Raw genomic sequence first — 27,765 nt, 5'->3', positions numbered from 1 at the left:
ATCCTGACCTTTCCCGAGTAATGCCATAACTCAAATGGATGAAAGCAGGAATTCCTGATTGAGTAAGCCCGTTGAAAACAGGGCCGCCAGCTACAAAAGCTGCTGCGTTACGGACTCTCGCCTAAAGCAGTCTGGCACTGCTTCAGCACCTGACGCTGGCAGAAAGGGTCTCTGGTGTCGCCATTATGGTGCAATTTTCCCACCTTTCATGTGCTTTTGTGCTTAACGGTCCCTTCATTTCATTCACCCTCTACTTGAATATTTTGGAGTTTGCAACACATTTATGTGGTTACAGTAGTGTTAAACAAAAGTTAGGATTTATTGTATAGCCTTATTTTACATGTGGTATATAATTGACACTTTTTAGATATCTGCATTATTCCATAACAAGCTTTATATAAATGTAAAATTGGATGACTTAATTTTTACTAAATTATACTTATTAATTTAACACTATTAAACTCAGGACAAGATAGCTGAGCTAAATGTTGCAATTTCAATTACAAAAACGCATGCTTCTTAATTTTGGAAGCCCACCAGCTATGGAATATATTACTTAGGGAGTGCAACTAGACAAGTCATCAATCCAGCAATTTCTAGCTGGTCAGCTATATCTTCAGGCAAATTTAACCTTTGCAAGACTTACTGTTAGTCTCTACGCCATAGAGTTCACACAGGTGTTTAAGTGAAAATCATCGTGAGAGAGATATAATCCAAAAGTCATTGAAATTTCTGCTCCTATTAATTTTAGTTTACATGCTGCTAAGTGAGGATAATGAATGAAGGCTTAGAAAACACTCATTTTCAAATAAAACCACTAGTGGAGAATTGCCTTACTTTGCAAACCTAGATTGTTTTTTACTGGCAAATGTCCAATTCACTGACTTCTGTCATGTTTCAATTAATTGCTTACATTTTTTGTGTCAAATAGAATTTAGAAAGATCTTATAACTGTTTCTTCAAATAGTGAACTGACCTGTTTTAAAACCATTGGGGAAATAAACAGCTATATTTTAATAGCTGTGCAAAAACAGTAACCAGATACTGTATGAGTGCCCCCGGACCTCCTTTTATCTGCTTGGGGTTGGATTAGCATCTGTTTGGGCTTCTGGGTACTATGGGAGCCACCAGAGGACGGCTTCCAGAGAAGTGGAAAGCTACACAACCCAGCTGTGCTCGAAGATGCAGAAATGAGTAGAAACTAAAATAAAAAGCATGCAGAGGCAGTTACGATTAGTATCCTGACACACTTCCTTCCGGCTGCACATTTACATATATGCTCACCACACAGTGTCCTTTGTGGGATGTGGATACATTTCTACGTCCATAAATGTTCTTTGTGAATATAATAATTAATAGATAAATAGTGTCTCATTACCTGGAAGCATGGGGCGCTATAATTCAATTAAGCCGTTTTTATTGGAATTTAGCTGTTTTAAGTACTTTACTATATAATAAATAATGGTCCATATAAATACTTATATACACACCCTAGCAAATTGGTCTGAATATTTTCTTAGGACACATTTTTAGGAATAGACTTATGGATAAGAGGTATTTAATCATCTTTAAACTGGTACATATGACCAAATTTATTTATAGAAAGTTTAGATCAGTTTATATTACCACTGGCAGTATATGAGGGTACCTGTGTCAGTGCCCCTCACCAGTTTCCTCATTTAAAAATATAGCTTACCAATTTTCAAATGAATAACATGTCTCGTTATTTTTATTTGTATTCATTAATTAAGAGCGAGATTGTATCTTTATAGTGTGCTTACTATCCACTTAATGGGTGACTTATACATCTATAATCTCTGTACCTTTTCTTCTGAAGAGTTAATTTTTTATTATTTATTTTAAAATCTCTTTATATGTAATTATATTATTACTTTAACATATCAACATTTTCCTGGCAATTTTTTCTTTTATTTCATTTTATAAGTTTAAAAAATATTTAATCAAATATTACTTTTTTACTTCACAATTTCTTACCTAATATTACACTTAGAAAGGGCTTCCATATTTCAAGATCATATAAATATTTACTCATGTGCTTTCTGGTTCTTTCATAATATTCTTTTTTAAAAACCATGGAACTCTAATCCATCTGGAATTAATTTGGGAGCAGAATAAAATGAAATAGTCTATCTTCTCTTCCCAAATAGATAAACCAGTTTTTACAATGTTTATTGAATAATCAATATTGAGTCTTCTGATGACTTCGGTCATCAAAAATGTAGATTTATACCTCTAAGGAAGCCAATAACATGGAATCGCACCAGAGACAAAGACATGCATTAAAAATCTGCTAAGAGAAGTTATAAATCTACTTGTCATTCCCTATGTTTTTAAGTCACGCAGATTTTCAGTGTCTGCTCTATTAGTTTATAGAACAAATAAGCATGTTAGTCTAGAAATATACTGTAAAATATAATGAACTAGGATTTCCAAGTGATAGTTTACTGAGTGTAAATTTTATTTTGTTAGTCTTTTTGCTTTAGTCTAGTTTGATATAGGTCAAAGGATGACTCAGTGATAGCTTTAAAATATATTAAAACTACTCTGCTTGATAAAATCATATAGAGTAGAAATTTAAAGAGTAACTAGATACTTTGGGAGTATTATATAAAAAATTCTTAAATACATGTGAAAACAGCATTTTGCAAGCATAATTCTTATGGCAATCTAAGGCCACAATAATGCAGACAAACATAAAGGTCAAGAAATTGAACAAATACATAAGTAAGTAAGGAAGGCTTTCCCTTACTCCATTTTCATACTCAGACTGTGAATGTCAGTTAGCTCAATCAGGTCTTGCTGATAATGTCAGCTGTCAGTCGTTCCTAGGCAGTGATGCATGGAGTTTGTCAGCAGGCAACGGACCACTGGAGCGATGAATGAAATAATGAGGGCACAGGGGCCTGAACAAAACTTTCCTATTTCTGGTAATTTCCTCTTCCCTGGGGGATTTAAGACAAGGAGAGAAAAACCAGATTCAAATTTGTTTTAACATAGTTACTTAATTCAGTGTCTCTCTTAAAACATTCATCTTTTAACCTTGTGTCTTTAAAAATTCATTTAAATGCCCAGTGACTAATCATCATCACTTCCCAACTCTACTGGTCAGGACAAACAGTATTAGCTGCTACAAGAGTTAAGCCCCGAATCCCAAGTGCTCTTGCAGCTAAGCTTCCTTCTTGGTGGTGTGACTCCTCTGTGTGGCTCTCCTCTATTCAGTGACTCAGGGACATGGGCAGCCACTTGGTAGCTCTTTAAAGTCATAGTGGTGGCAGAAGAGAAACGGTGAACAACATTGGGATGTTTAAAGGTTAGGACCAGAAGTGGCTTATTTCATTTCTACTCACATCCCATCAGTTTAACTCAGTTTAACTGCAAGGCAGGCTGGGAAATGTAGAAGAAAGATATCTTAGTAGTCTCCATTAAACCTACAAAACTTGCTTTGTTTTGAATTGTCATTTACATCTAGGCTTTTGCCTGCATCATATCTAGTTAAACCATGCTTTGAAAATACTAGGTACAAATTGACAGCATTTAATATGTGCAGGGCTAACTTCCTTACATACATTACTTTATTTGAAAACTTAAGTAAAAATAATGCATAGATATGGTAAATTTTCAAGCAGTAAGAGAAGGTATAATATAAAAAGTAATTCTCTTCCCTTTGGTCAGGTCGTTTACTGTGTCCATTGGTGAGCACTGTTCAGTATGTAAGCTCCACAAGGGAGGGTATTCTGTCTGTTTCGTTCAGTGATATTTTGTAAGAACTGAAACCAGTGCCTGTCATGAAATAGGCACTCAACAATAAGTATTAGTCAAATAATTATTGAATGGATTACTTTAAATAGGAGTGTGTGTGTGCACACATGCCCACGTGCACAGTTAGCACAGATGTGGTGAATCGCACACAGTACTGTATGACTGCCTGGAGCATGAATTTGCATAACATTTCTGAAGAACAGTCTGTGAAGTATCATATTTTTTGTTAAATATTTATTTTATTCAAATTATTATTTATTTACACTTCTAGAACTGTACTTTAAGGATATAGTCAGTGAAGTGCAGATTTGTAGGCAGAAAACTATGTTCATAGCATTGATAATTATAAGGGAAAAAATACGTGTTATATAAAATACGGCATTTACCATTCTTTCAAAGCAGAGTAATAATGTGATATGATGCTAAATGAAAACTGGAGGGGGCATAATAGAGCAGGATCTCAATTTTGTAAAAACTGAGAAAAAGAGTCTGATAAATTATTAAACCAAAGTCTTATTAGTAGTTTCATCTGGATGGTGAGAATAAGCTTGCTTTTGATTTTTCTCTTTGTAGTGTTAGGAAATTCATGAAATTTCTGTATGCACATGGATTACTTTGTTAATCAGTAAAATGCTTTATTTGTAAGTTTTTCCAGCTCTGAGGATATATTAAAGAACCCGTTGCAATGCAGTCTCCATGAGGACAAGTCTTTTTATCTGCTTGATTCAGTGGTCCATTCCCTATGCCTAGGCTAATGTTTGCATAAAGTACACTTGTAAATATTTTTTGAATAAATGAGTGAGTGCACAAATGAATGATATGCCTCCCTCTCTAAAAGCCATTTTAAAGCATTAAATGTTAGAGGATCAAGTACTTCCTTATCTTGTAGAGATGACCAATTAATTTATAGCATGTCTTCTTAGCACTGAGGGGAGACTACCTTCCCATAGACTGAAAATGACCTTTGATCCCTAGTTAGAGTTTGCTTGGTGGGGAGGGAGCTGACTAATGCAGAGCACACATGGATTCTCATGAGTGTGAGATTAAAATAATTGTGACAGAAACCTCTTAAGTCAGCCCCGTGTCCTCAGATTTAAAAGAAGAAAATTATAATTTGTCAATTAGCAGAGTATTATTTTGCTACTCAATGAAAGTATTTTTAGTTTACCATTTGTAGAGTACAAATGGAGTGTAAGAATAAGCCCAGATTTTGCTAACATTACTGTTGGGAATGGAAACTTGTTGAAAAACGATGATTGAATGATGTGAGAACACTGTATTGTAATTCAGTATGGGAATGTTTTCAAATAACTTTTATCATGTAGCATTCAGTTTAGACTTATGCTAATAGATATGTTCCTTATTTAAAAATTTATCTTTTTTGTGTATTTTCTCAAAACTAAAAGAGGAAATGAAGGACTTAAGGTTTAAGTCCTGAGGGAATATAGTAGTAATATTTATGTAATTTAATATTAAATGAGACAATATTAATGTGATATGGCTACTTTACATGGAGCTCTTGCTTTATTTTTCCTCTAGGATTCAGAATTTCCTGCAGATATGCAACCAAATCCAAACCTGTATTTACATAAAAAAAACGATTCTCCAGCAAAATTTGACTACAAGCTGAGTACCATATTTAGACTTCATGAACTTCCAGTGAGCTGGTAGGATTCTTGATGTTTTATTAATGCCTTTGAGACTTTATTGTCATGTCTAAATTGTGGTCCTCTTATAGCCATTTATGGTTGAAGCAGTTTGCCCTTAGCCTGTTTCCAGAATGCTTATAATAACAGTGAAGAAATATGCTCATAGCTGCTGCAGGAATCTTAAGACTAACTGGGTTAGGCTCTTGGTGGCAGTACCGACTTAAATGCTCGACTGTGTGAATTTATCGTAGAGGTTGCAGTTCTGGCTTAAAATAAAGCACAAGTCGTTTTTAGAGACGTTTGCAGGATTTATTTTAAAGATAGGGTCTCAGCACCTATGCAATTCATTTGTTTATTTTATTTACAATTTTGCCTATATATCATTATCATTAACAAATCATCAGTTTTATTTAAGGAGCGTAGTTTTGTGAACCATAATCACATTGGTTTAAAGACAAAACTTATTGGTATTTATTTAAAAACATTATTTTATGAATCTGTGTATTTATATTCATAGGAGGTATTTTAAAATTTGAAAAATTCTTACTATTATTCAGAGTCTTTGAGAAAAAATGTTTCTGTGGAGAATCTATAAATATTCATTCTATCATATAGCTCTGTGGTACATTAAAATATCAGTAAGTGGTCAGTTTGTAGATTATCATGGATATATTATTTTGTCTATGGTTTAGGTAAGTATTATTTTCTTGCTTTGTTCATATAATCCCAAGTTTATGTCATCAATCTTTAAGAAATGTAAGATTTGTACAAAAACGTATGGCAAACATTATGTGATTACTTCTGTTATGCTTAATGAGAACAGATGTCTCAGAATAGGGTATTTACCTGTGGTGAGTATTTCTTTTTTCATTTGCAAAGTTTTTTCTGCTCTTGGTGACGACATGTAATCTACTTCCTAAACCCTGACTGTTTGATTATTTCCATGTAGCAAGAATATTGTCTACATTACCTTACTTCAGAGCATGACAGATACGATCTTATCTGCTATGATCAAAACCAGTAGGTTAATGAATTGAAAAGTTCTGTTAGTAAAGGGAACCATGAAGACGGATACATTCACACCTTTAGTATTCTTTTTAAAAAATTTATCCTTATTGTTGAAAGTATTCCAGATGTGCCCCTTTTTTCCCCCATTGACTCCCTCCACCCCACTCCCACTCCCCCTCCCGCCCCCTCCCCAGGCCTTCACCACACTATTGTCCATCCATGGGCTGTGCATATACGCATATAAGTTCTTTGGTTAATTTCCCCTCCCCCCTTCCCTCTGAAATTCATCAATCTGTTCTATGCTTCAATGTCTCTGGATCTATTTTGTTTGTTTATTTTGTTCATTAGATTCCACATTTAAGTGAGATCATGTGATACTTTTTTTCTCTGACTGGCTTATCTTTAGTATTCTATTTTGACTTATCAGTGCATTTGCATTCCCATGCTCTTCTTTTTATATAAGGCCATGCCTTTTCTTTATATAACTGTTGATTGGAATCCACACCATTTTTCTTGCACAGCTATACCGGTAATGCATCATCTACATTTTCAATTTTGTGTATTCTTTCATCCCAAACAAGAACTTCAGTCACTCAGCAGATGATCTTCCTACCTTTCCATGGCATGAATTTAATTTTTATGGACAGCAATTTTCCTTGTCACAGTCATATTTCATCACCTTGATTAATCTTAAATTACATTACAATAGCAAACACATCTGGCTTATAAGAAGATTTAGGTCCAGGACTACTGGTGACTCTGTAGTCCTGGACCTTGGCTGGAGAGAGTAGCCTGTGCTGGTCTACTTGGTTTTCCTCTGAGAGCTCTGAGCAGTTACGGTGCAGTGAGCACAGCTAGTGTGTTTCACAGACAGAATGGGAAAGGTTGGTGGTCAGTCCAACAATTAAGTGAAGGAAAAGCTTGTATTAAATAAAAATGTGAAGAGAAAGAAGGAAACATGTAACTCTTAGAGACAAAATCTGGATTTTAGATTAATTTATTTTTAGCCTTTGGAAAGACAGCTGCCCTGATAACTGTTACTGCAACCCAGGAAGTAATTTCTCTGGCCATAACCTTCACTAGTTAGCCCATTAGGAGAGAAGACTCTGGTATTATGAGTTGGGCAGTAAAAAAAGAAAACCGAAGAATCGCTAAATCACTAGCAGAAAGTGTAAACACTAATCTTCTAGAGTAATGTACCTCAAAGGAAGATTAAGCTGTGATTTTGGGGCAACTCATTTATCTAGGCCTTTTTTTTTTTTTTTTAACACCTGTCTTCATTTCCAGTTGTTCTAAGTTTCTGCTTCCTTATACTGCTATTTTGCGGGGCATTTGTTTGTTTCTCTCCAGCCGATTTTATCCTACTTCTTTCTTATACTCTTGGTCTACACTACCAAGCCTTAACTAGCAATTATATAAAATTCAATCCTAAAGTTTTAATGTTTCTCAAATAATTTCATATTCTCTAAGTCTTAATTTAAAAACCAAATCACCCACTTCCCCATCCCATATACCCACACAGAAGCTTGGTACTTTATAGGTCTTTAATATAATGCTTATTGACTCAATTATGTTTCTTTAAGGAATTTTAAAAAAAGGTTTTTGTTTCTTAATGACTGTGAATTTATATATTTATTTTTGTTTCTCTTACCATCAGTAGAAATAAAGCTCTTCTCCTATGGTATGTAGGTTCCTTAACTTCATTAATGTAACAGTAAGAATAATGACAGTGATAATGAAAGAATATCAGTAATAACAATAAACTATGTTCTACTAAGTGTCTACAAATGCCAGGATTTGGCTACTGTGACACTGTCTTTGACCTTTGTATTTCTGTTAAGCAGTTATTATTTTTGGATTCCCTCCCTCCCTCTCCCTCTCCCTCTCTCTCTCTCTCTCTCTGTCACACACATACACAGCCATTCACACACACATGAGGCTCAGAAGTTTTGAAAATTACAAAGAAAGAATTTGTATCAAGTCTGGTTAACTCAAAAGGAAACTATCAAATAATTAATAAGCCATATGTTATTTAAAGAAAAATACTAAGGAAAGAGTCTCTGCTTTTACAGTTGGGCACACAGTTTTGCCAGTAATGTACAACTTTATGGTCTATGCATTTGGCCAAATCACTTTTTTATTCCCCTGACAAGCATGGCCTAGGATAATTTCTTTAAACTTAAATGTTAAAATAATTAATTATATTTGTTTAAGTGTAGGACTTATAAATTATATGTCCTTTCCCTGGAAAAACAGATTTATTAAAATGTATTTTTGCTATGTTTTTTTAAAAACATAATAATAAAATAAATGAATATTAAATTTTATGTAATTTTAAAATTTCTAATGTCTTACTAATTTTTTTGAATTATCGAAGGTGAAGAAGTTACAGTTTCTTGAATCTTTGAGGACATTCTCCTGAGGAGGATAATAATTACGTGTAGATAAAAATATTTGTAATAATTACTTATCAATAGTAGATGGAATAATTTAAAACATTTTCTGAAATATAAGATGTTAGTTTTGTTTGTAATTTACTGTCTGCTGGTTTGGTAGTTTTCTATCAAAGCACTAATGTATTCAGTTAGCTTTCTTAAATAATGATAATATTTATGCCATTAACTCTCCAAAAGGAAGAGGTACTTGAATTTACAGTAAAGGGAAACATGCATTTTAATAACCTATTTATCTTTTTGGGTGTATTCCATGAATAAGTAGATCATCTAATTAGGAGAGTAGATCTTTAATATATTTCAGATTGTCTTCAGTGCCCTTGCATGCATGTCTTCAGATTTAATTTAAATTTGTTCAGACTTTTTGGGTTTGTTAAGCAGCTATCATCTTCTAGGTGTTATGATTTGTTTTTTGGGTCAACTTACAGCTAAAATTATGGAAAGGTCTTTTCATTGGTCACAGATGATGCACAAAGCATTTTCAATTCCAGTATTTCATAGATTTAGAGGGAAACCTATAGTTGCCCTTCCGGGTTATAATGGTTTTTCATTCTATTTTAATTATCTAGATCCATAGTAATAACCACAGTGACCTACAAGATGTTGGACATATTAAATTATATATAGCAATTATTTGTAGTGCCAACAAACCATAATAATCCCACCTATTAAACAAGGTTGGTAAAAATGAAGTGATGTTTGTCTCTCTTAGGATATAACTTTAATTTTTGAAAAAACAATTCATTCAGTTTTTGCATAAAACTTTTTATGGAGTATATTAGTATGCTAAGGCAAGTCAAATTTCCATGGAATGACAATGCAGTGATACTATTCCAGTAAATATTGAAGCCATCTTGCACTCCGCCTTGTTGCTTAGCTACTTACTGGTGTTACCTGCTGTGTAATCGAAGGGGAGGTGGATGCTAACGGCACAGGTTAACCTTTGTCGTGCAGAATGTAGGTGAGGATGGTTGAAGACAAGTACCAATATACCTCTTTTCCTCATTAACAGTTTATTTAGTATTTCACACTACATTATATTCACACATGTACTTGTAACTCATTTTAAATACTTAGAAGTAGAAAGACTTGATGAAGTACTAGTAATTAGTGGTTCTAGCAATTTCTGCCATTACTTGGTGGGGTGCCTCCAAGACCTCATCTTTAATCCATGGCAAAGTTGATGCATATGGAATGGTATCTCATAATTTATTTTTTCCCTGCTGTTCACAATTATATGGTAAATGGGTTGTAAACATCAGTGCTTGTGCTGATAGGTTCAGATCTTAAACCAATTGTGGCATTTTTTTTAATATGGCCATGACTAGGATGACATTGTCATGTTCATTTTATATTATTACATTTTTATATCAATAGTGTTTTATAATCTAAGAGTAAGTAATAAAAATTTTATTAGAGTTATGCACCCAACATACATAACGATATTTATGCTCTGAACTTTAATTTAAAACTACTGACATTATCACAAAGCGATCACTATTAACTCAGAGTACCTCATAAAATGGGACATTTTAACGTGCATGTCCTGTGAGCACCTCAAACTTAGCAGATCTCAAAGCCAGTTAATTCTCTCTTTCCATCATCTTTGCCCCTCCACCTTCACCTTCTTCCTCCCATTTTGTTGGTGTAATTATCATGCATATTGTCACCTAAGATGATCTGTGCATCTGAAATCCTCCTTATCACTTACTATTGCATTTAGCAATCACTTAACTCTGTGTATCCCACATCCAAAATGAGTTGTACAGCCATTCATTTTTGACAGTGTCCATCATCTGTCACTTAGGCTTCCCCAACAAGTTCCTACTGCTCTCTCTCTGCCTCTAGTTTCTCCAACTCAAAGGTATCCTTTTTACTTCCATTACAGTAATCTTTCTAGAATGATTTATCTTATTTTTGCTTTAAAATATTTAATTATATGTCGAGCCCTCAAGACACACTTGGCTCTTCCCAATCTATCTTGAACCTATTTTTCTAGCTCTGTTGTACAGCCTTGCCTCTATACTACTATGTTCTAGACTCAGTGAAATATCTTCACCTGTTCACATCTTGGCTCATATTTTTTTTGGCTTGAATGCATTTACCTCCATTTTCTATTTGGAAAACTCAAGCAACCTATAGAAATCCCATCTATAAACCAAACTTCCTTTCTGTTTTCTGGTATTATGTATAAGTACCAAGATATACATAATATAGGGGCACATAAAACAGGTTCTATTGAATTCCAATGATTTATTTATGTGTCAGTGTCTTCCAACCCTTCAACAAGGACTCTTGAGGGCATATATCATGTCTCATTATGAATAACTGCTGACATATAGGAGGGTGCCTAGTATGTGCTGAAGGAATGAGTGCATGGATTGAGTGAAAATGTTGTGTATAGTTATAGTTTATAGCTATCTTTTAAAATTGTATTATCCACTTATAATTCAAGCATCACCTGATATCACCCTGTTTTTTAAATTTAATTTGGCTTGAATGTCCAATGACTTCTGTGAATATCTATGATCTAATTTTTCTGCTCACAGCCATAGCCATAAGTAGCACACTCTGTGCAAATAGGATAGCTATAAACCCTACTCTCAGAGCATCTAGTGCTACCTCTGGCCTACACTCAAGGCCCAGTTCTCTCACATTTGGCAACAAGTATAAAAGAGGCCACTTATTTGCCTGACTTTCTAGGTTTCTGACTCTTGCTTGTCTGTATCCTCAACAGTCAAAGACAAAGGCTGAGTTTCCCGCCCAGCTTGAGTTCAGACTTCTAGCCTCCTGAGATTTTTAGTGCTACTCTTGAAATAAATCATAAAATAAGAATACAAGAAATAAAGGGACATTTTTAAATGCAAGTGAATTAGTAAATTCTAGAAGTTTAAGAGTTTAAAAAATAAAAGGTGGTAATGAAAACAAAACATCTTTAAATTCCAGTCAAGGAAAATTGTTAATAAACAAAGTTGAATGGTATTTAAAAAAAGAAATTAGTAGATTAAATACTTAAAAGAAGTCAGAAAATAGAAAAGTTAAACAAGACTAAAAATAAGAATGGTTTTTAGTGTAAAAATGAAGACAGAGGTGTTTTCTTTCACTACGTTATAAACAAAATATTTTCTAGAAAAGATAAAGAAGACCAGGCGGAAATAAGGAAACTAAGAAGAAAAGATATAGTGAACCAGTTGAAATTGGAAAAAGTAGTAATTTAAGACAGCTAGCCCAAATCAAAGCAACTGGAAATACAAAAAAACAAAACAAAAAGGAAGTGTGCTGTTGGGGTAATAAAATTATACATTCTGTAAAGATGTAAGAAAATACATAGAAAAATGGGTGAAATGGAAAGTACATAAAGACCCCAAGGTACAAGGGAGGTTGAATCCTGTCTAAATGTTCCCATGGCCCCTGTGGGGATGTTCAAGATGCATGTCTGTGTAAGAGCCTCTGAGCAAACCACACCTGCCTTTCCTTCTGACCTGTGCCCACCTCTCATTGAGACTCAGACTTGCCCTTGCTGGCCCTCTGGACGTTTCCATCGACAGGAATGTGCTCATATTCCCACAGTCTTTTGCTCTCAGGCTTGCTCCACAGCCCAAACAGATACTTATTTTCATTCAAGAAAGAGCATCCAAGCACTGGCAGGCATTCAAAGTATCATTTGTATCATCGACATTTTAGAAATCTTACTATTTATAGCAGCAAATGTTTTGCATAAACATAAGTAGATCTTTCTACTTGACAACTGTGACCTTTAATTTTGCCTGGACTGTATCCACCTAGATTATATATAATACAGATTTAGATTTAAAGAGTGACATTACAGAAATGGAAAGGAGGTATCAATGTCAAATGTACAATGTCCTAACTACTATGTGTAACATTTATGTGTCATAAATGTTATGACACATATTTCACATATGTCACATATTTCTTTTTATAGTTATACACACATACAGGTGTTTTTTTTATACTTTTGCAATTATTTGGAGATATTGAGTACAATTCTGCTATACTATATTCTGATCATATCACTCTGCAAGACTTACTGTACCATGCAAATGTATTTTATTGGCCTCTCTTGTATTTTGAAAGGTTGTATAGCTAGAGTACTGGTATTGACAATATAGATTTGTCAACAATATTATATGTTATCTAAAACATAAAGTAGTGCTTGTTCGGATAGGGTGAAGGAGTTAATGACAATAAAGATAGTTTTGAATTGTAGGAAAAACCACTAAATATTACATAATTATGTACAACTTTTGGCAACTTAGTAAGTTTAGAGATGACTTTTAATTAAGTAGACTGTTTTTTCAAAAATGGAAATACCTTTATTCTTTTGTTTCCTTATTATAAGAATAATACTTGCTCCCCCTTGATTCATCCCTCAAATACCAAAGACGATAAACACTATTACCACTCTAGGAAACTGTTTTTCTTACAGAAAGCCATTGAAAGCCCACCCTCCCATAAAGTTGCTTTATGCAGCTAACACATTGGAATATCCTTGTATGTTAACTGTCCCATCCTTGTTTAGAGAGTCAATTAGTATCAACACATTAATGTATAATAACTTAATCATTTTATAAATATCACAGTTGCGATTATATTTTACATAGATCTTATTTGTTTAATTTGAATTTCTTCATTATTGACATCTTGCATTTTTTCATATCTGTATTAGGTATTTATGAATGTAGTATATTTGTGCGGTTAAATTATCTTATCAAAATTAACTACAACCTACTTCTATGAATTTTCTTTACTACGTACTCATGCTTAATTGAAACCAATAAGAATGCTAGACAAGAAATTATTCATTGATGCAGTAATAGATACTTGTATCCCAAATGTATGAAGATTACATTTTCATGATCTCAAAGTGAATATACATTACTTCTTACCTAAATTCCTCCTATGCTTTTTTCACATATGGCCTGGTTGGTCTCCCTGCAATGTTACTCAAACTCATGGTGACTGAAACTCTCCCCATCTTACCTCCTGCTCTTATCTCAGCTCTCCCTGCACTTGGGCTCATTTTGTAACTTTCCTGATGGTCATTTTAGAGACTGTTTATCACCTGGACCATGCTGAGATCCCATCTGCTACTAGTGCAAGTTGTGACACTTTATTTTGAGTATGGCTGAAAATGCAAAGTAAGTTGGTTAAAAAGTGAAACAGAATTATTGGATCAATTAAATGAAAAAATCAGAAGTAGGAGTAGCTTCAGATCCAGCTTGTTTTAAAAATATATTTAAAAATATCACCAGGTACTTGATTTCACTGTTATGTCATTTGTATAAGCATTGTCCTAAGGCTCCAAGCTCTCCTTTCATGGTAGCAAAGTGATTGAAATAGTTCTAGACTTCATGTTCTTTCATAGGGCTGTCCAAGGATGTAGAGAGGAACTCCTTCCATAGCCTTCAGAGGAAGAGAAAGGGAGTTCTCTTTCCTGCAGGTTTAGGCTGATGCCTGCCTGTGTTCCACTGACTGATTGCATTAAGTGCCATCCGAGTTGAAAACTGTGACCTTGGAAAATGACTGCTGTCTTGACATAAAACAATCAAGACTTACCTTTGAGGTGGGGATGATACCAGTTCTCAGGGCTGATGATAGAAAGGGGTAGCTCCAAAGAAAAAGGCCTGGGTGTTGTTTCCAGAGAGAAGAGAAATGGATGCTAAACAGGTACCAACCTGACCACGCAGGCTTCTCTCTGCCAGGCCTACCTGATAATCAACCGATGCCAACCAGCCCATCCCCAAGTTGGAGGATATTCCTATGTGTTCTCACTGGTGTTTCTGGGTGTTTGCTCTGTTATTTGTTTTGAAGGTCCTGTTTATGTAATATGTATCATTGTGTGATAAAAAGAAAATTGCCACAGATATTCAAGCTGTCAGCCGTTTATTTATCCAATGCACTCTGGACAGCATGCTATGTCCTGGATAGATCAAGCAAAGCAAATGCTTTTCAGGATGGCTGTAATGGTTAATTGAAATTATCTACGTAATAGTACATGACGACATGATCCTGGAGCATGGTATGTGTGAGGCAGATGCTGGTCTTTTGTTTCTGCCCCTTTGTGACCTCCATCTTCTTCCTCTGACCTGGTCACCTGCTCCTCCTCTTGGTCTTCCCCTCCTCAAAGTAGTTACCTGCGTGCGATGGGGCCTCCATTACCTATGAATATATCTTTAAGACATGTTGCCCACTAGGTTGTACCTGCTGACACTTGTCTTTGATTTCTGGTGCATAGACTTTGCAGAACCATATGTGGATTCAGTGAGAAACATATAGAAGGTGTTTAATATAATATGCTTATGTCTGTCTAGCTATAATTAATATGTAATGTTATTTATATTCCTAATAATTGAATATATTTCTAATATATAAAGCTCATGTGTTGCTCATTTTATTGAAACAAAAGATTAAAATATTTGCTTTATCATTTAGTGATGTTAAATTACTATTCAAATAATTCTGGCATATAAGAATTACTCAGTGATGATAATAGAGTTTTAATTTTAATTATGAAAGTCTTGAAAAAATTACTTTGTGTTATTAAAATATAAGAAATACTAAGTGGTGTATTGGGTTTAGGTACGTGTGAGTATAAGGACTAATATAAAAAGCTCAACTTTTTTCCAATACCTGCCCATTGCTCAAGGTTAATGTTAAGTGTCACTACCTCAGAGAGAGGCTTGCAGATCCACAAGGGAATAATCCACATTATTTCCCTTATAGCACTGTTTCTTTTCTTCATAGCTGAAACCTCAAAGCTCAAGTTATTTTTAACAGTTTGCCTCTTTCACACAAAGCAGTCCTATTAGGTATTCAGATATTTACACATTCACATGTTGACTTACATTCAGAATGACCGGAGAGAACATTCTTTAGATGATGTTATTAACTTTTTATATCAACTAAACAAAGGTAGACAGCTCAGGTATGGACTGGGTTTCTTGAGCAGGAATGAATTTCAAATGCCACCACTTTTGAAATATCAATGAAAAAGATAACGTGGTTTGAAGGCCAGTTTGAGAGAAAATACCATTGTTTTCAGATTTGGAAAATATATATAGTTAATTAAATCATGTAGTGTCTTCTTGATCTGCAATTCTGCATTTCTGGCAGTAGTGTTTTGAAGTAAATTGGTTATAAAAGCAAAATTTGATTTAGGAAAATAAATGTTAGATTCTCCTACTGCATACTTATTTTTTATTTTATTTTATTTTATTTTATTTTATTTTATTTTATTTTATTTTATTTTATTTTATTTTATTTTATTTTATTTATTTTATTTTATTTTATTTTATTTTATTTTATTATTTTATTTTATTTTATTTTATTTTATTTTATTTTATTTTATTTTATTTTATTTTATTATTTTTTTCTTTAACCCTGAAGCACATTGGAAAGGATTGTTGCTGCTTAGAAAGGGCCCTTGTATCCTGATTAGTTTTTCTCTGGATATTTTATCCTTGATATAACAAAGCCTTTCTAAAATTATATTTTGAATTTAAAATTTCCTACTATTGAGCTTAAGTTATTCTGGTGATACTTCTTACCTTTCAAAAGTACAGTATTGTATTTCCTTTAGGGTCTCATATTCATTCCAGTCTCATCATTAATAGATATAAAGTAGTAGGTTAGGGTTATGTAAAACACAGGGATTAATCTATAAATAATGAAATATAAAATTGTTGTTTTCTAAACTCTTAGTTTTTGTTTAAGTATTTGTAGTCACAATACTTTGATTCTAAGCTGTGTTTTCTTTATGAATCCCAGAAAAACACAGATGTATAATAGTTCCTCTTTGGAAGAAAAATGAAATAAAGTATCACATTCTTGTTACAGATAAATGCAGATTATATTAGCTTGATTAGGTAAAACAGCAAGAATCATATTATTAATTTATGAACATCATACTTAAACTCTGTTATTGCAATGATGAAACAATTTTCAATGGCACTGGAAAGTCAATGGTATGTAGAAATGTACATAAAGAGGAAGATAAGCAACAAGCAGACTACATTTTTAGACAATGTGGTATATAAATTTACTGATTCTACTCCAAATATTTAGTATGTAGTATAACAAATAAAATTGGGGGTGGATGGGAGAGAGGAGATACTTAAAACAAGGTGAACTCTGCACTCAAGCTTCAGAGCTCTAAACCTATCTGGTCTCTGAGAGAATTTCCTTATATATAATTACTGCAGTGAAAACGATAGAGCATTGGCATAAAGTTTATCTGTATAAATGGACATTTTAATCGGCAGTCCTGGCAATTCTGGTGAAAGGAGAAGCTGCCCTAGGATGTGAGTACAGGAAGGATGGGGCTTGGATGCATAAGCCAAGGGGGAACAGTGCAGTGCTGTGCAGGCCAGGCTGACTCCAACCTGGTATCCCGAGCTGTTTTACCAAACACTGCAGGATCTTCCAAAAGTAAGTAACCCCCATCATATATCATTCCTTCCTGAAGAACAAAACATAGGAGGTCTTCTCCAGGATGTCCTGTGTTTGGTGGGACCTGGAAGTTTTTTTCATCTCCGCTGCCTTTGAAAGGACTACCGATGCATATACCTAGTCTGCATGACTACCTCTGCGTTGCCCACCGAGACTCGAAATAGCCCCATCCTGCTACTGATAATTCCCATTTTCCCCAGTTTTCTTCTCTTCCATCTATACTAGTTGTATCAGCATGGGTTTTCTGGGTGTCTCAGATTCTTCCAGAACCTGCTGAGGTTGGTTAATGGAGGCCGGTTGTGATGCCTTCAGTTAACTATTTTTAAAGCGATGCCAGGTTTAATGGTATCTATTCTTTGATTCTCTTGTGTACTCACATCTCTCTATTGAGTGTGTGCGTGTGTGTGTATGTGGAGGGGTAAGTTTTATTCCCTAAATTCCCGACTTTTTGTCCTTGCTGTTTTGTAAAGAATTTAGCATATACACTCTCCATGCTTCTTTATGCATCGCTACAAAGCTAAGAAGGTCATGCACTGTGCCCAACTCATTGTCTACGCTCAGCGAATGTCTCACTTTGAGGACCGGGACCTATGAGCTCTCCAGAAGCCTCTTTTATATCTCTGCTTCCAATATTCTATTCTTGTATATGTCCTTAGGCAATTTGAGTTTCAGGGACTTATATAATAAAAGTTCATTTCTCACTCAGACCTGCTCAGTGGAGATTTTCCTATTTGGATAGCTTTCCTGAGCATCTGTTCTCCAAGTGGTGACTCAGGGAATCTCAGGGATTTAGGATCTTTCTATTTTTGTGACACTGGCATCTTCAACACATGACCTTTAAGGTTCTGAGAAGGGCAAAAGGAGAATGGAATATTCCTCTGGGGGCTTCAGGGTCAGTCCTGGGAGTGTTATACTCCACCAGAATGTGTGCTGAGGTCAGCAAGCGCGTAGCTGGATCTCTGTCACGCCACCTGTCTGTTTTACTCTGCCCGGTCCCCTTCATGTTTATGACGGCAGCAGCAAATGTATGTCCAGGAGGAATGAGAAGGAGAACCTTTCTTCCAACCGTGGACTGTAAATCATTCCTGCATATTGCTGCATGGAGAGCTCGATGCCTAGACAAGGCAGGATTCTGTAAGGCAAGGAAGAGGCAGTGAGGAGATGACAGGCACGTCCCTGGGAGTGTCATAGAGAGCCAGGGCTGAGCAGTATCACAAAACCCAAGGTTCGAAGGATGGCCTGGCCACTTTCTTTGCAGAGCTCTATAAGAGTAGGATTTTAAAGGGGCTAATTTTGGAAATTATATGGTCCTTAGTAAATTCATTCTAAGTAGACCCTCAAAATTCATGGGGCTCTTCCTCAGATTATGGTTTACTGAGTGGTTCATGGTTTCTGAGGAAAAGTGCCCACAGCATTCAGTTATCAGGGTGCCTTTTGTGCGCTTGACTTTCTTTCCTGAGTGAATATTTAGTGAACGTTTAGTTTAGGCTCAGTACAATAAACACGGAACTGTAAAGGTAATATAAAAATATTATGATACTTATAGTTTACTCATTAAAGCATCAGTTTGTTCATATTTAGCATAATGTCAGTATATCATTTGCAATTTTTATCTTTTTAAATTTCCATAGGTCTAAAGTGAAATATAATTTATAAAATTGAAATTATTTATGATACTGTAGATACAAGCCTATGCTAATTGCTCTAATAACCCAGATAATTAATTATTATGCATTCCTAGAATAGAATGCCATTAAGTTATTTTACTATGATGAATGTAATCATTTTGATATTATAAGTAATCTACACATTTTTTTAGATTAATCACAGATGCTGATCTAAAGCTGTTTTAAGGTGATGAATTATATTAGTTCACTTATTATCAGCATCAAGGGTCTTTAAATGCCCTTAATAATCATATTCAAATTTTATCACTGAGAGTACATTTACTTTTTATTCAAAATAACATATCTAAGATGATTTATCTTCTACAAAACAGATAACTTGTATGTAATCATGAAATGAACTACATAAATATTCAAACTATTAAGTAGTTTATAAAAACCATGCTATCTTTATTAGGTTAGGTATTTCTGATTTATTACTTGGATTCAATAGCCTCCTACTAATTTCTTCTAACTCCAGTTTATCTTCCAAAGTCACTAGATTCTTCTTTTAAAACAGGAAAACCTACGATGTAACATCTCTATTTTTAACATCACATTGATGACTTCCTTTTACCAAGGGGTGAAAATAAAATTTCTCTATACTTTAACCCCTAGCTTCATGTCCCATTGCTCTGAAATGGAATGATTCCTGAGCCTTGCTTGGGCATCTGCTATGTCCCCTGACACAACTGTAATGTGAGTAAAAAATATTCCTGAAATTTTAACTGACTCTTTTTACCATAGCAATTCCTTTTTCCTGTTGCCTTTATCCAAGTTGAAGTAGCTTGGTTCTGTACTTCTGCCTAGGGGAGAAAATATAACAGAAAAAGTAGAAAGAAAAAAAACAGGAGAATCTTTCTTACTTAGGAGAGCTTGGACTCTTAGGGGTGTAGGAGAGTCTCATGGCATAGTTAAAATATGTTAGAAACATAATGAGTTAAGAGCAGGGCCCTACCCTTTCCCTTTACATCCAGATAATTTTGTGGGGTCCAAGAATACAAGATATCTGGCCCCCATTTCCTAAGCTTAGCCCCAGGGATATGTCAAGACCCCAGAAAAGAAATTGCTCCATGGTGTGTCTAGACAGACAGCCCCGCCGAGTTTCGGCGTCTGCCGTGGAGTAGGGATTGCCAAGCGATTCCCGTGTTACCAGGAACGGAACAGAGGTAGCAGAAAGCGAGCGACCGAAGCAGACCAGGCCGCAGGACAGGAACCAAACGTTTTCGTTGAGACTTTTTGTGAACTATTAATGAATTGTTTTAGTGATGCCAATAAAGCCAGAGGTATTTAGGTTCTTAACGTCTCATTGCCGGTATTGATACAAAATGGGAAGCCCTAAGAAATTAGGCTCAAAGGAGAAATTCAGTTAAGCCTGAAAAAGATAAAGAAGCCACATTTCTTGTGCATATGAAATTATACTCTGAAATTCACATCAGCTCCAGAAATTTATGCCTAGTTCGTTGTGTGTATTTAAGTAATGGTTATAATAAAAATAATCAATTCACCGCTGAGGTCCAATAATTGCTTCCCTTTATTAGGCGCCCATACATTTTACTAATGTTTGATAACAAAATGAAGCCTAAGATCCTTTGTAACATTTCTTTTTTTTTTTTTCTTGGCAAATGAACTGAAGTTAATGTTTTTTGTTTGTTTGTTTGTCTTTTACTTTTAAAGAAAATGGCCCTCTTTATCACTTTCTCTGACAGGAATGACTCTAGGTTAAATATTGCTTTATAATTATTCATATGTCTTTCAATCATGAATTTATATACTTGTTAATTCATTGATTCTAGAATATCTATTTAGCTGTTAGTATGTGTCAGACATTATTACAAATGATGGAATTACAGAAATAAAGATAGCTCCTGTCTTCAAGATGGAGTGACCTAGTTATAAAACAACAGAATAATCGTAGTAAGGGACCACCTACAGCAAACGGTGGGGTAGAGTGGAATGCTAGAAAGGCTCCGTTTTGAGTTGACCTTTGAGTATAAGCATTGAGAAACATATATATTAGGTGGGAAAGTTTTCTCAAGATCATAATTTGGAAGCGTTTTCATTAAATGGAAAAAGTTTCAGTGCAATGGATATTCATATTAATGAATTTTTTTAATGCATTGTGATATGCTATCACTTTTTTTCATTAGAAACATTTCTGAAATATTGACTATAAAGGTGGTAATTTTATGCCAACTCACCCCCTTACATTTCCTTACTGACTTAACATTTTGTCCTTGAGCTATGTTTAAGAATTTTATCATTTACTCCTAGGAATAATATCTTTCCACTATTGCAGAATGTCTTTGTATTTAATTCTCCTGTAGAGTCCATGCAAGAAGATAAAATGGAAACAAGAATTTTTTTAGCATAGTATTTGTTGGGGGTTGAATTGTGTCCCCCAAAATGCTATGTTGAAGTCCCAATTTCTGGTACCTGTGAATGTGATATTTGGAAATAAGGTTTTTATAGATGTAATCAAATTGAAGTCATACTGGATTAGGGTGGTCCTGATCCAATATGGCTGGTGTCCTTATAATAAGAGAAGACACACACACACACACACACACACACACACACGGAGAACAGCATGTGAAAATGGGGGCAGAAGTTGGCGTTACGTTGCCACAAGCCAAGGTAGGCCAAGGACCGTGGGAAACGGCAGAAGCTAGGACAGAGCCACAAGGCAGTTTGTCCTTCACAGCCCCCAAAAGAAACTGGCCTTGTCTACAGCTTGCGCTCAGACGTCTAGCCTCCAGAACTGTGAGAGAATACATTTCTGTTCCTTTAAGTCACCCACTTTGTGGCACTTTGTTTTAACAGCCCTATGAGACTAATACTGTGTTAATTCCCATTAACTTTCTCATAGACTTACTGGAAACAAAGTCTTCCCACCAAAAACCAAAAAGAAAAAAAAATCCACAAGTTTTGCTTTTATTACTCATTTAATAACTTGTGATTATTCTGTATAACTTCCCAAGCAAATGATTGTCACAGCAGGGTTGTCTGAAAGCAGTCACTTAGATAGAGTTTTGGGTGTATTTATTGAGGATCAGTAGCCAGTATAACCCTTAGTTTTGGGCAAACGGGCCCCCTGCTTTTCCCCTGAGACTCAGAGGGCCCTACCATTTGGAGTGAATTCCTTGATATTTTTAAGTCCCTGTTTAGTATCTGAGAATGTCTGGGGTGGGCAGTGCCATCTGGTGGACAACATGTGTGGCCTAGTGCCCCGTCCTCATTTCTTTTTTGTGGTCTTCTCTGATCCTCTGTCCTGTATGTGGATTTAACCAGATGCCTTGAGGAGATCCGGAACTTGTGCCTGTGGATGTTTTCAGGACCCCAAAGTCAGGATCCAGGTTCCAGTAAGGTGGCCTGGTCAGTGAATTGCTCCTGCTTACTGGTCTGGCTATTCTTCCACAGGATCACCCAGAATTGGGCTGCCAGAGTGGTTCTGACATGTTGATTTTGATGACTTCTCACTCATATTGATCATAGAACAATTCAGGGATCTGGGTGTCGACTCTTGTCCATCTGTGTGTCTGCTCTCCCCTGTCCACCTACTGACTTGCAGTGCGTATTCCAGGCCGTAGCTTCCAGGGACAGCATGTTTCAGGCAGTCCTTCAGAATGGCAGGGCCTATCTCCTTTGGGGGCTTTGGGGACTGGTGCTGTATAAAGCCGATGGCACTTGGCCTTTCTTTTGTCCAGTTTATACGGTAATATCAGACCTAAGCTGCGCCTAATCAGGAACAGACAGTCCTTGCGCGAGTGACCTTCTCATGGGCCCCTTGCCTATCTTCCTTGCTCGTGGTGGTGTGCAGAAGGCCAGGGTCAACATAGAAAGATATAATATTGTAGAACTGCACTGATTATAGCCTAAAGATTTCAACAGAGTCATGTTTAAAAATATGTTTTGCATTTATTATTTCCATGTGTAATGTGTTACTTTACATTTGTTACCATTCCAAATGGTAAGGTTAACATGACCACAAAATACATTGTTGTTCATGCTTTCCTATGTGCTCTGGGTAAGACCTGCATCTGTGGTCAACATCAGTGAGGCAGAGCAGCATCCCTTAGAGCGTCCCTGGCAGCCAGTATCCGTGATGGATGATGCCGTGTCAGGAGCAATAATGTGAGCATCAAATAGTAAATGGAATCACAGAGCTGCAGAGCCAAGAGTATCTATGATGTTCAATATAAACAAGTTCTAAAGGGCGATGGCATCGTGAGTAATAATAGCATAGCTATCTTTTTCCTGTGACCGGAAGAAGGAATTCAGCCACAAACGGCACATTTGAGAGGAGAGAACAAAGAGATGGTTCCAGAATCTGAACAGAAAAAGATGAAGCCTGGACACTGTGAAGAAGGGTAGTGAACAAACAGAAATACTTCTGTATTCTTTATGCTAAATCTTGGTCCATAAATCATTGTACTTCACCTGAGACAAGATATTTTAAATAACATTGTTCATATAGACAGGAACCTCAAAAAATGATTTGCCCTGGGTTGGATATCCCCTAGGGGTAGTCCTGTCAGTAGCTATAGAAGGGAGGGATAAGGGGAACAGGATCGGGCCCAGGGAAAAGTTAAAACCTCAGCCAGCCCAGCAGGGTCATGCCCCTCATCTGACTGAGATGATCTTGCCTTTAACCCCCTGTGTCTCTCACTCCCTGGCCCCTGAAGGATGTGACCTTGGGCAAGATGGCCCTCTGCAGTGGAGGCGGACCCCGAAGAAGCCGATAGCTGGGGACACTGTGCTGTTCACAATCCTCAGTGCAGGGCATTTTTTGAAATGGGGATCTGGTGGCACACTTTTGTGTCTACCACAATTATAATGGAAGGTTCAAGTTTTAGAGAGGTTTGTGAATGGAGTTTTAATATGTTCTGAAATGCTCAAAACTAACAAACAAACCAAAAACATATATAATTTTTTATGGTTTCAACATTATGGAGAGGCAGAGAAGCAAAGAATGATTAATAATTTAGTGCCTATTAATAGCTCATCATTAAATTAAAAATACTTTGTCAAAAAATTGATTTCCAAATTGCCAATTAATTTGAAATTAATGTTCTAATTTTCAAGTGTCTAATTTTCTACATCACTTCTTTGTCGCCCCTGGGCTTTAAAGTGTTTTCTTAAATATTTAAGATATTATTAATTTTTTAACTTGTGATAAATTTTATGAATAGCCAGGCCATACATGTATTTGTTTTAAAAGAAATAAACAAAGAATATTCCAGTTATAAAAATAATAAAATAACATTTCTGTGCTCTAATCTCCCTACTTCAAATTCTCATTCTCTGAAGTCAAGCACTTTTTCCTATTTACCTGTTATTTACCTCCACATTTCTATATAACTTACATTTAAAATTGATTTTAAAAATTTTAAACTTTGTTTACTCATTTAAAAAAAATATTTTTATTCATTTTTAGAGAGAGAAGAATTGAGAGGGAGAGAGAAAGAGAAACGCCGATGTGAAAGTAGAACATCAACTGGCTGCCTCCTGCAGGACCCTGGTGTGCCCTGACCGGTAATCGAACCAGCAACCTCTTGGTGCTCAGGACAGTGCCCAATGAACTGAGCCACACAGGCCAGGGCTATTCATTTTTTAATATGGAAGACCTACCTTACTTAAATCATCACACACTTCTTTTTCCTTCGCTCACTCACATACTTTCTCTTCAGCCTACCAATTTATAATTATATAATTTTTCATTAATTCAGTGTTCAGTATTTACATCATACGGCTGTGGAAGTTTCGTTTTCAGCTAAACCAAGCAGCAGTAATACTCTCTGTGCAGTCTCTTTCCTCTTGGAGACAGACGTCATCCCTGCACCTCTGCTCTCCCCCCAGGCTGGACCCCATGCTTCCTCTGCTGGCTGCACAGCTGTCACCTCAGAGCCTCCTTCAGGCAGCATTCCAGGAAATCCCTTGGCTGCTCTCTCCTAACTCCCTGTTTCTGGACACCATGTTTTGTCTCCCTTGATTTATCCCCTCCTTTTGGAGCTGTCCACTGTAGAAGAGAAGAGATTTTCCCTCTAAACCCCAAGGGTTGATAGCTGGCTCTATGAAATAAACTGAAAACAGGCAGATTTACATGAGAAAATGAATGCAGATTTATTCATTTCTAATATTGTGTGAACAAGGACATCACTGGGAAAAAGAAAAAGAACCCCCCAAAGCAGTGAGGTCTGAGAGCTTACACACTGCCTCAGTGGGGGTGGGGAGGGGGCATCGGCCCCTGTGGAGAGGAGAGTCGGTGATTTTTAGAAAGGCGCACGGGCCCTTAGAAGGATAGATGGGGGCCTGGTAGTTTGAGACAAAGTTAGTCTGCACATGGTGTTGACTTCTAGTCTCTGCTGCGGTGAGTTGATCTGTGATAAAGCTCGAGGGAGGGCGTTCATGACAGTGGAGTTCCTTTGGGAGTGTCTTCAGGCGGGTAATGGAGTTCAGAGAAAGCCTCTCCTTGCTGTTTTCCAGTGCCTTCGGCTCAAAATAATCCCATGACGAAGAGGTCTATTTTAAGTCGGCAAATCTTACCGCCTCCAACATTGCGTTTATGAGAATGACAGCAAAGAAGGAAGTTTTGAGAACTTGACATTCTGAAAATGTCTTTATTCTTCATACCAAGATCAAAAATAACTTTTCCTCGCAATGTTGAAGTATTAGCACTACAGCGTCTTGAAGCTTAAGAATGCGTACGGGGCTTGTCAAAAAAGACCTCGTCGTAAGGGTGGGACCCTCCACAGTTCGGAATCTACATTTTCTCCAGGCTGATTTGTGTTTTCTAGAAAAGCAGCATCCAGGGCCCTACAACCGTCCACAGGGAGCTGACTAAATTGTCTCATTATTCAAAATTTAATTTCAGTTCATCCCTCTGTTGCCAGCGTCTCCCTTCTTCAGCTGTGACTGGTATCCTGGAGGCCAGACCCACCACGGTTCAGTGTCTTCAGGGCACAAACATGTTGCTTTCTGCCAGGGAGGTTGCATAGGCCGGGAGGGACATGGGGAGCCTGTTGCTGGTGTAAAGTTTCAGGCACTCGGCCAGTTTCCAGCCCTACTCCGTGCCTCGCTTTCCCTGTGTGTTCAGGGCCTGGGAGGGAGAACTGGCTTGCGTCTCGTGCCTGTTGCTCCGCGACCTGTTTGCTTCCCGCCTTCTCTGGACTGTTAGAGTGATCAACATTCACATGCTTTGCAGTTTCCAAAATTTCATCTTCTCTCCACGGCTGTTGCTCTTTTATGTTTTCTATGACTTCGTGGGATTTCAAAAATCTATTTATTTCCTATTGTCATTTTAGTTGAGTTTTAAGGAAAGAAGTTAAACATGTACAGTCAATGTGTCATGTATATTGCAACTTCTGATCAACAACTTCAGTGACACTTCTGCCTTTTTGTCTCTCTACTGAAATATTTCTCTTCCTGAAATTGTGAATATCAATAATAGTACAAAAAATTCTGATTACATAAGGTAGAGTGAATGTTTTTATTTCATTTTCTGTTTTAAAAGCAGTCTTAAAAACTAGAAATGAGCCGGCCCAAAACCATACACACAGAAAATAAGACACCTATTTGAATGAAATTGAAATCAGCCACAACTCCCAAAAGAATACCATAAAGAATACTTCAGGAAATATAGGAAATAATATAGGAAAAATGCAACAGATTGTGAAAATAAGGGTGCTAAGAGCATATACATTTTAAAATTTACTGCAGTATACAGACTTTTTCAAAAGTAAACTTGGTATAGAAATAAAAGTCAAACTAGAAGCAGCAAAATGTTATCTTAAAAACTGCTGAAATAAATTCAGTTATATGGGTGAGAGGCTTGAAAAAATTTTTTAAAAATGTAAAAATAAGTCTGATTAGGCAAATGAAAGAAAAGTCATGATATAGATATCAAACAAGGTTGGTATTATAGATTGTAAACTTTCAAAAAATAACAAAATATATGCAACCTATATGACATTTTAATTCTTAACAAACCCACAGTTTTAATGGGCTAACCATTGTCTTAATCTCCTTCATAGTCAAAGGGTATTCTAGATTGTCAGTAGGTAATTTTCAGTGGGAATGAAACTCCAATATTATGTAGGATATTTACAGAAAAATAAGATTTATTTTTTAAAAAATATTAATACTTAGAAAACTCATCATTTGAAGGGGAAGGTGAGATTTGAGTCATATTTGATGTTTCAAATAAAACTATAAAGTATTTTAAAGTATTTCTTTTTGGAGTGGGAAACCTGTTTTATTTTACAAGAATAACCAGTATTAACTTTTTAATTTATATATGTGTACAGAGGTGGGCAAAAGTAGGTTAATAATAATAACAAATAATACAATAATTAATTAATAAATAATACAAGAATGAACTGTGTTTTGTGTACTCACAATTGTAAACCTACTTTTGCCCATAAGTATATAATTTATGTTACAGTGTATAGGTTTAATTTTGTATACATAACTATAATTGAGTCCATAGTTTTTTCCACTTAATTTCTTTCTCGATACAGAAAAAATTCTGCTTTTTTAACCCAAAAATGTTTGAAATCTCTATTCACCAAGGCTCATTCTTTTGTTCTCAATTTTTATGGGTTTATTTCTTTTCCCCCCGCAAACAATATGAATTGAAACTTAGAATGAAAACTTCATCATCGTGGAGCCTATTGAACATTGAACCCATTTGGAATCTTAACATCAATTGAACCGTCTTAACTCCCTCCTGGTGTGCTA

The 27,765-nt window shown here is 35.8% G+C and overlaps 1 protein-coding gene across 2 annotated transcripts in view; it reads left to right on the top strand.

Moving 5' to 3' along the window:
- Positions 1-27,765, top strand: part of SPAG16 (sperm associated antigen 16) — a 557,305-nt gene that overhangs the window by 72,864 nt on the left and 456,676 nt on the right. For both annotated transcript variants that reach the window (XM_081143494.1, XM_081143495.1), the window contains exon 10: positions 5,320-5,447. In XM_081143494.1, the coding sequence (XP_080999620.1) occupies positions 5,320-5,447 (128 nt within the window). The remainder of the gene's footprint in view (positions 1-5,319; positions 5,448-27,765) is intronic.

Source organism: Miniopterus schreibersii, assembly GCF_964146895.1.
Source record: "Miniopterus schreibersii genome assembly, chromosome: 7".
NCBI lineage: Eukaryota > Metazoa > Chordata > Mammalia > Chiroptera > Miniopteridae > Miniopterus > Miniopterus schreibersii.
The sequence above is the reverse complement of the archived record's forward strand: the minus strand, read 5'-3'. Positions and strand labels throughout refer to the sequence as shown.